The sequence below is a fragment of the Hirundo rustica genome, chromosome 10, assembly GCF_015227805.2.
Source record: "Hirundo rustica isolate bHirRus1 chromosome 10, bHirRus1.pri.v3, whole genome shotgun sequence".
Classification (NCBI taxonomy): domain Eukaryota; kingdom Metazoa; phylum Chordata; class Aves; order Passeriformes; family Hirundinidae; genus Hirundo; species Hirundo rustica.
This window is the reverse complement of record NC_053459.1, coordinates 9,123,757-9,133,523: the sequence shown is the minus strand read 5'-3', so window position 1 is coordinate 9,133,523 and position 9,767 is coordinate 9,123,757. Positions and strand designations below refer to the sequence as shown.

The 9,767-nt window shown below is 47.7% G+C and overlaps 1 protein-coding gene across 1 annotated transcript; it reads left to right on the top strand.

The window, feature by feature from the left end:
• The first annotated feature begins 2,492 nt into the window (after nt 1-2,492).
• CCDC195 (coiled-coil domain containing 195) lies at nt 2,493-7,004 on the top strand. The gene is made up of 3 exons (XM_040074747.1): nt 2,493-2,733; nt 4,113-4,374; nt 6,862-7,004. Exons 1-3 carry the CDS (start codon nt 2,493-2,495, stop codon nt 6,992-6,994), a joined length of 636 nt encoding a protein of 211 aa, XP_039930681.1. The 3' UTR covers nt 6,995-7,004.
• The last annotated feature ends 2,763 nt before the right edge of the window (nt 7,005-9,767 follow it).

Sequence of the window (9,767 nt, the reverse complement as noted above, 5' to 3'; positions counted from 1 at the left end):
TTCACACACCTGCTGCTGGTGGATTTTCTGGGACTAAATGTGTGACATGCTTTAAAAAAAAAAAAGAAAAATCATACTAGAGTAGCAATGAGGCCTTTTTGAATTATTTTTTTTTTCTTCTAACCTCGGAGGAGCAAGAAGGATTTGGCAAGCAAGACAGCTACAGAAACTGCTCAGCAGTGGTGGTGGCTGTGCAGGTGCTGTTTCCTGCTGGTGGCACCTTTCACACCGTCCCTTCCCCAGGGAGCCCCTGCAGCAGCCCTGCACACACAGCTGCTGCTGCATGTCACCATGCTGGGCAGGGGCAGAATAAAGAGCTGAGCTTCCCAGGGTTTGGATGAAGATGCTCCACAAGGTTTCTGTGTCTTGTTTGCAGGTTTTCTGTTGCAGTACTATTTGGTATGGGGTTTGTAGAGTCCACTGAGATGGAGCACATCCACCAGCAGCCACAGAGGGATATTGCTGTGGGCCCCCTAGCAGAGAGCTTTGTGTACGTCTGAGGGTGAAAACAAACTTACCTGGGTCTTTTTCCTACCAAGGACAACTTCCCAAAGCATGACAGATGTGAGAAATTGCCCTTTCTGCTAAAAGACTTAAAGCTGAAGTGTTTTATAGCAAACCCCACACAGTTACATGTGTCTGCAGTAGGCTCAAGAAGGCACACTGAAGATCCACTCACCAAAATCTGCAGCCTGCAAATGTGTCATGGCTGAGGCACCCAGAATGTTTCCCTCCCCCCCGCCCCCGTGGCACACAGAGCAGCAGCATACAGGAGCTGGCAGGGTAAACACACGTCTTGGACCCCACTGAATTTACAAACAGCAAGGTCGGATACATGGAGCTCTTTCTGCTTTCAGGGAACACAGTGGTCAGCCCAGTGGCAAAGGCAGATTTGCCAGGTTTTCATTGTCCAAAGCTCCTGAGTCATTTGGCTCTTTCAGCAGGGGCAGCTGTACAAGGTTACAAGACAGAAGTCATTTCCTCAGACATTTCTGGTGCATCAAAAAGGTCTTTGCCTTCTCCAACCTGGTTCCAGACAAGCAGCAGGCATGGGATAAGAGAAGCAGATGTCTTCAGCTACAGCTGGGGTAAGCTAATTGCTGAGCTGGTAAGTGTCCCCTGCCCAGCCAAGCCTGCCAGCTGCACGCTCAGCAGCAATATTATAATTACACATGGGTGCTGTCACTGCTCCAGTGCCTGATCTGCTTGCTGGAGAAGTAGACCCATAATGCTCCCTACACGTTATCCCCAGCATAGGGGCATCTGCACTGTTATTTAAGCCTGGGTCCAAGCCCAGGCAAAGTGCATAAGGGCTTCATCTGCACCCTGAGGACTCATTCGTGTCTCCTCTCTGCCTGCAGCCTGAACTGTGCAGAGCCCTCTGGAGAGGTTCCCAGGAGCTGACAGCAGGCTGGTGCTGGGCAGCAGCACCTCCCCATAGACCCGATGGTTTCCTCATAACAGCCCTTCTGACACCTCTGGAAAAACAAAGACTGAGTCATCTCATGTCTGAGGCATCTCAGAACAGTTTTCCTTTCTTCCTCCAGCCTCCAGCAGTAGAGTGGGGAAATGCACACAGATGAATTTTTTTTTTTTTTTTTTCCCCTCTCATTTATTTCTGAGTCACAGTTGAGTTACTGGGAAGTGAAGGGCCTCAGAGCAAAAGGTATGTTAAATTATTTCCCTGTTGACTTTCTGGCATTCTCAGTTCTGTATTTTATAGTAGGTCTTGGGGAGCGGGAAGACTGCTCCACAGGTTTTTGCATTTTACTGCTAGAAGAAAGATGGCTTTAGGGACTAGGTGATAGAAGTATGGGGGATTGTGTTTCTCTTGCTACTGCAGGAATCGTGCCTTGTCTGTCTCCCGTTTCACTCCTGGGTGCTGTGCCAGTGCTCCTCTCCAATGAGCCTCCCTGGGTGCCCAGAGAGGGCCCCAGCTCTGCTGCAGCCTCCCAGGAGAGCTCTGGTGTACCTGCTTGTCCATCACAGCTGCTGGCATGCGTTGTTAAAAGCAGGGTTCGTGCACTGTATCAGCTTTCATTTAGAAATTTAATTTTCCTGAGAGAAATTACTAATTCTGGGATTGGAATTCCAGATATACAGAGGAAAACAGTGTAAATCACCCCGTGTTAGGGAAGAGATAAACTGCTGCCCGGCAAGGGGTGACCCTGTCTCTGCGCCATGGAGATGATCGCCGGCCTTTTTGGGCAAACCAAAGGGAATGGGCTCTGTCCTCCTCAGCCGTGCGGAGAGAACCGAGAGTCAGGAGAGGAGCGGGCGGATTCCTCCTGGGGCAGCGCTCCCGTGCTGGCAGTGATTTGTGCCCCGGGGACAGGCCAGCTCTGCTCTGAAACGCGAGTCCCCGAATGAATAAATGATGGCCCTCTCTTGGCAACGTGTCAGCGCGGTCCGTCCCCCCCAGGGCCGGGATCCGGGATAAAGCACTCCCAGGGCTTTAAAGGGCCGGGGAGCGGCCCTGCGGGGCCGGGGCCATGGAGGGGAACGCGCTCCTCCTGCAGCTCATCCGCAAGATGCGCTCCCGGATCAACGCGCTGGAGAGGGAGAACAGGGCGCTGAAGGGAGAGCTGCGGGGCCGCGGGCAGGGGGCTGTGCCCGCACCGCGACTCGGGAACGGCGCTGCCGGGAGCCTCGCCCTCGACGGGGACGGAGCGGCCGCGTCCCCGGCATCCCCGCGGGGCAGCGCGGCCGCCGCAGCGCCGAGGGAGCGGACAGGTACGGGCAGGGCGGTGCCGGGCTGCCCGCGGCTCCCCGGCGCCCCTGCCCGCAGGGAACGGGGCTGGGCTGCCGGCTGCGGGGCCGGGTAACTCCGTGGAAGCCCCTGGCCTCGTCCTGCGCTCACCCCGAAGCCACCTGCCCCGCGTGTCGTGCTCCGTGGGGTTTTCAGGGTGCGTCCCCCCCAAGCTGAGCTTAGTGGAGTGTTTTGATGGTGCTCGAACAAAGGTTTCAACTCAAAGAGTCCCGTTTGCTTCAGCAGAATGTGACTCTCTGCTTTGGGTTTTCACAGGCATGGGCTCTCCTCCACATGCCTGTCCCCTATCTGTTCCAGGCAGAAACCCTGCCATAACCCATCCTGTGTCAGTCAAAGGGGAGAAAAATAATAACAAAGAATGACGGGTTGGCTGCATACATCACGCCAGACGTGCAGTTTATTTTTGCAGATAGCGCAGTTTGGTCTTGCTGAGGCAGAGAGGGGTCAATACATAAGAATACATGCACTTCACAATTCTATCAGAGGGTAAAAATGGAAATATTCCTCAGTTATAGGAGCCTGGTTGGGACTTCTGGAGGAATTAATGAAGCGGGAATCAGAGCAAAATGTTGCTTGGTGAGAGGAGTATTGGAGAAATGGCCCCACAAGTTTTCATGGAGACAAACCTGTGGGAAGGAGTGTGAGAGGCTGACCAGCACGGGTGGATTTTCGTGCAGCCGCAGGGGTGCTGTGATGGAACAGGGGTTGTTGCCAATCCCACTGACCCAGTGGCCAGGTTACCAGCAGGAAGGCCTCGGGCAGGGGCTGCTGGTGGCTAGGGATGTCATCAGTTTGGGAACAGCTCCGTGGTCTTTTGGCAAGGGGAAAGGCTGTGGAAAGTGCTTTCTAACCCCGTGGCTCTTCCTCTCCAGCTGCCTTCTAGGGCAAAGGGTGGGACCTAAAGGGGCTATCTGACATCCTCTGCCTCTCAGCCTCACCACATACAAAATGATTTTGAGCCCCAAAAATGTGATTAAAACTAGAATGGTAGATCATTTGGAGTTGAAAGGGACCTTAAACATCATCCAGTTTGAACAACCCTGCTATGGGCAGGGACACCTTCCACTAGACCAGGCTGCTCAAAGACTCATCCTGGCCTTAAACAAACACTTCCAGGAATGGGGCATCCACAACTTTCCTGGGCAACCTGTGCCAGTGTCTCACCTCCTAAAATCTCATGTCCCCTCTTCTAGCTCAAAACTGTTCCTCCTTGCTCTGTCACTATCTGCCCATGTAAAAAGTCGCTCTCCAAAAATACATTGAGGCTATCTGAATTGTCATTATTCTTAATGGTAGTATTATTAGTATTGTTTTTATCTCTGCTTTTTCCTCTGCTCCTCAGATGCTGCCATGACTGTGAGACGCTACCCCGCCGTGTCCCCAGCTCCTGCTCCTTCCAGCACAAGGCTCCACTGGGCTGGCAGGAAGCCTGCAGGCAGTGGGCTCCCGGAGGTGCCAGGCAGTGCCCAGCCACCAGCCCCTCCAGCTGCAGCACAGCCCAGCAGGGAAGAGGAGAAAGGGCTTGAAAAACCAGCAGCCAGTTGTCTCTCCCACAGCCCCTCCAGCGGCATGAAGCTGTTTCAGGAGCGCGTCTATAAGTGCCAGTAGGTTTGGTTTGCTGTCACTGTACCACATGGCCGGGCTGGTCACAGGTTTCACCTAGTAAGATACATGGACTTTGCTCTGGGTTTTAGTATGTTACCAGCAAAATGGTTATTTGGATGGGCCCTGAGGAGACTGGAGACCTCTTCTGAGGGAGTTGTGCTTCCCCCCCCTGCACTGCACGAGGTTTGGCAGCGCTAGCAGGTTAAATTTATTATAGAAAGGGGAGGCTGAGGAAGAGAAAAGGGGGTTGAAATCTTTGCTCTGTTAAAGCCAGGCAGAGTTTTCCAGATTGATGTGATGTTCTGACAAGCTAAGCTTGAAAGAGATTTTTAAAATTTGGACAAAAAAGCACGGAAATACCAAGGACCTCTGCACTATGCCTTTAGAAGTGCGATTACTGGGGCTCATGGATTCAGATGTATGGTATCGTATTTCCCCTGTAACTGAAGCATTACAAGTTAATGCTTTCAGCCTTGAAAAATGTAGTCTCAGGACAGCTTCTAAATTAAGTGAAATGGCTGCTGGACCAGCCCTGAGTGTCTCTGCTGATCGATGAGAAGCTTTCCAGCACAGGACAACTACCACAGGTAGAACCGGCAGTAATGAGGCTGTGATATATGATAACCCAACCACACCCCTTTGCTGATATGTCCACCCTGGGAATTCATGCTGATTCCTGGGTTTAGCCCAATCATGCTGCGCTGAAAAGGAAAATAATGCAGATGGCCTCAAAAGCCTGTGTTTGAGCAGGGAGAAGTCCAAGGCTCTCCCTGCTTGTCTGTGCATGTCCTGGGACAGGACTCCGGTGGCCAGCCCAGGGGCTGACACCTGCTGTGGTTGTGTCACCAGTGTGGAGGTACCTGTGCATGGCACACCACAACAGCTTTTATTCTGTCTCTCTAAATCCTCAGAGCAGACCAGTGCCCAGCCTCTTGCACTCCCTGGGCAAAGCTGCTTTGGGGCCCAGCTCCTCTCTGAGAGGCTGCAGAGGACAACAAGGTCAAGCTTTCAGAGGCACCTGGGTTTTCTTGTGAGGACATTTCAGGGTCAGATGTTTTACAGCAGTTAGACACCTAAATTTAGTTCCTGGTAGGGAACTCGTATCATTTTCCAAAGCACCCTGATGCCATAACTCTGGATTTGTTCCACGCTCCACTGGCTCCAGGGACACCCCAGACTGGGTGCACATGAGCCCTTGGGGGGTTTGCCCTGGAGCCAGCTCACGTGGAAGGTGTGCGTGGCAGGAAACACGGGCAGCGTGGGATGGCGAGGGCAGGTTCTGCTGCTCGCCCCGGAGGGGAAAGAGCTTTCAAGGCAATCAGAACAGCAGCACCGATCTGTTACATCGAATGCCTGGGGACCTACCGGGTGCCCGTGGCCAAACGACAGAGCTGATGATTTTATCGCTGTCATTAGAGCTGCCCTGTCAAGCTGAACAGTGACTCATGTGCACTCACTGCTGGCTGCTTCAGGAGAAGTGGCTGTGGAAAGAGCTTTTCACCTCACCCCCTCGGCAGGCTGCTTGATATCCTGAAGCACAAAGCTCTGTCTCTTACACCAAAAAACATTTAGTATCTTTTATGGTCTTAATGGTGGATGCTTCCATTATACACTCAGACCCCAATCTTAGTCAGCTTTTCACTAGCCAGGTAATTTCTAGCAATTAATTCAGCAAGCTTATTAAGCTTAATTTTTTACAAGGATGACATTTTTGCTTTCCAGCAGACTGCTTCATGTCAGGTTTTCCTATTCTTTGTTTATTGTAGCTTCCTCTCATTTTGCTCCAAAGCTATAATCCTGTATGTGAGATGAATATTTTTGCTTTAAAGTTAACTGTGTAGAATATCACCTTTAATTTATATAGAGTGCAGTTGCATCCAAATAATAAAAAACAGCACTGCTAATAAATCGTCTTTAATTTGCGTGTCTAAAATATTTTAATTCGTATATGCTAATGTATTATTTCTACCAAGGGATTCCCACTGTGTTTGGTAAATGAAAAAAAAAATACATTAAACATTTAAATACAGAAATACAGGATAAGAGAGGCTGAGAACTCTTTTCAGGACTCTTACACTGAAATTACTGAGGGGTCTCTGTGGGTGTACCTGCACCCCCAGGGTTCTGTGCACGCACAGCTTTGTACACACAGGTCAGGCACTGACAGGGAAATGTGAAACTCGGTGGAAAAAGGCAGATGCTTCCAGCAGAGAGGACCATGCTTGGTCCTTTGGGATGACCGTGTGAATGGCATGAAATCCTGCCTCCAGTAGTGTGCAAGGGTTGAAAGCATTTACTTTTTGCTTGCTGGGTTGGGTTGGTGGGGTTTGGTGGGTTTTTTTTTTTGTTGTTTTTTTTGGGTTTTTTTGTTTTTTTGGTGGTTTTTTTTTTTTTTTTTGTTGTTTTTTTTTTTTTTTTTTTTTTTGCTTTCTCTGTATGTTTTATACATTTGTAATCCTCATAATGATTTCTCATTTTTTCTCCAGGGGTAAAGTGAAGGCTGTGAGTTTCCTCTTACCAATGGATATATCACCATTTGCTGAAAAGCAAGGCTCTCTCAAAAGCCCACAAAATCAGAGCACAAAACATCTAATGACCATCACTGAAAAGGATATGTGAGCTGGTGAATTTTTAAAGGCCCATTGATTCCCGAGATAAATTGGCCTTAAATGATAGCTGTGTGTCAGGTTCCTCTCCTGCAAAACGTTTTGGCAGGATGCCCACAGAGCATCACCCAGCCTTGTTTCGGGTCACTGGCCTGATGTTCAGCATGGAAATGGAAGCCACAACAAATCCAGCTGGAAGCCCAGACACTGATGAAACCACACAAAGTGAAGCTGCCTCCACAAAGTGCTTCTGTGTCTCGAGGAGCCCTTGCCTCAGGACTGATGTGAACAGGGTGTTGCAGCTGGGTTTGGTGTGTTTGTCACAAAAAGCAGAAACCGTGTCACCGCTTGTGTTTGCTGATTCCCTTGACAGAAAGGTGTCTGATGCACGTGACAAAATAAGAACTATCCAAGAGCCCGTGAGGCTTTCTCTGTAGGTGAAACTTTCAAGCTTCTCTAACACAGCAAAGTTGAGGAGATGTTACAGAGTCAGTTAATGCTGCCCTGAATTTCTGCAAAGCTTGGCAATGAGTTTATGTCCATTTGGGGTTCCCTTCTAACAGAGCACAGGGCAGAGTAAGTACAGATTGGTATGAAAATGTGACTGCAAATCTGCTTTCACTTGGTGTGCTCATCCAGCTGGAGACTAAAGGCTGGACACCAAGTCTTAAAAGGAAGAATTGTGAATATCAGGATTTCTTAGGAATGGCTTCTCAGCACAGCTTGGAGCAAAAATCATTAGCAGAAATTCAGCAAGCAAGTGCAACATAACTGTGAGACAGAACTACAGACAGCTTGTAAAAAATGAGCAGCGCTTGATAGTCTAACTTATAAGTGAAGATAACATTCCATGTGTTTGATTACAACTATTTATGGAATCAAAATACTGCACACTACTATTTCTTTTTGTACAGGAAACACTGATGATTGAATGTTGTATAGAGAATACATGAATAGTAGATGTTTGTAAAGATAACTTTAAGGAAGATTTTCATCTCATTGTCTGCTCTTAAAGTCTAGAGTTTTCTTAGGTGGAAGCAGAGACTTAGTAGAAAAATATTACCTCTGGATTTTCCATGATGTTGCATACTTCTATGAAATTGTGTGTTTCTTTTTTTAATTTTAAATTTCACCATAGTTTTTTATATTTAAGTGTAGTTTTAGTATATTCTTACCATTGAATTAATAATTTCAATTTCACTGCTATTTTATTTGTGTATTTTTATGTTCAGCTTGGATCCACACAGAGTTGCATTGTAATGTCAGAAGTAATGAATTAATGCAAACGAAGTTCCAGTTTGGGAAGTTTACTAAACAGCCCATTTTAGAAGGCTTTACAGGGAAGTGCTTTATGTTTTAAGAAAAGCATCATTTGTGGGAATTAAACACTGCATATGTGTTCAATTAAGCACCTAAATCCAGCTGTTCTCACTTAGGAAAGTAACAAAGGTCTTTGAAAAATCTGGGCCCTGGACCTTTAAGGCACCCAAACTTTTACAGGTAAGGTTTAAACCCCAGATTTAATGGGATTTAAATAGCCTATAGGAAAAAGAGAACAGAAAAGGTGGAAGGGAAAAGAGGGACAGGAATCAAAGCAGTCATTGACAAATGGCAGTCAGTATATGAATGAAAAGATTTATTTATGAATTATATTTTTGCGGTCTTTAGCAGTGCCTACAGATTTAAGAACACATGGTGATGCACGGGCACATTGATTTTTAGAAGCAGTTGTGCAGATTTGACCCAGCTCTGCACCTGGAGGAGAACTAGATTGTAGCAGATGCCACAGAGAAACCACTGAGCACACCATTTTTACCACAGTACAGCATGAAGTAACTTACCATGGAGCACTTAGTGGCAATTAAAACATTCCAATATTAAACACCCACAGCTTGTTCAGTGCAAGGAGGGCAGGTTTAAGCAAAGCGAGTATTAAAGGACAGAGAGATGCTGGCAGCAATCAAGCCACGGTTCTTTTCTTTCTTCTTCCCGAGATGTTCAGAGAAGTTCTGGGCTTCTGCCTAAAACTCTGTAGTATATCTACATTAAACCTCAGAGTATATACCAGACCCTATTCACTGGGGGCCAGACTGGTTGGACCATTTCCAACTGGTTCAGAGAAGTGTTCAGTGATGTTCTGCCACACAGGTGTGGGACTTCAAAAGCACCAGAGTCAGCAAGAGCTTCCCTGCTGCATTCACACTGCCCACTGAGAGATGTAAACTCCTGTGTCACACTCGTGCTTGGGACTGAAGTGGCTTTAGATGTCCACAGCAAATTCCAATAATGACAGAGTCCTCCTCTGCCATTTCTTAAATGATGTGCTCACCGTTCCATCAGCAAGATTAGCCAAGAGTACTGAAACACATCTCTAGGCTGGAGACAAAAGTCTTGTCAGAGTTCCTTCTTGACTTCAGTCACTGGGATAATGCTGATTTAACTGTTACTTCACTTCTACATCATTGTGAGTGAGAGAAATCGGGTATTCTCATTCTTCAGGAAAGTCTTTTTAAAGCTGTGGTGTACCACAGAAGCACAAAGCCATGAGCACTGGGACGATGGGGAGGAGATACCAAGAGTGAAGGTGATATTTAGATGGTGTGTCTGAGGGCAGCAGAGAGTCCAGGGTTTGAAATTTTGATACCCAGCTTAACAATTAAACCCTTAGACACAGCATCAACATACAGTAGATCTCTCCCTTGCCGAAATAATGAACAATACTTAGATTACAAAACCCAAATAAATAAGTAAAGCTTTCCATTCATATAATTGGACTCCCTGAATGG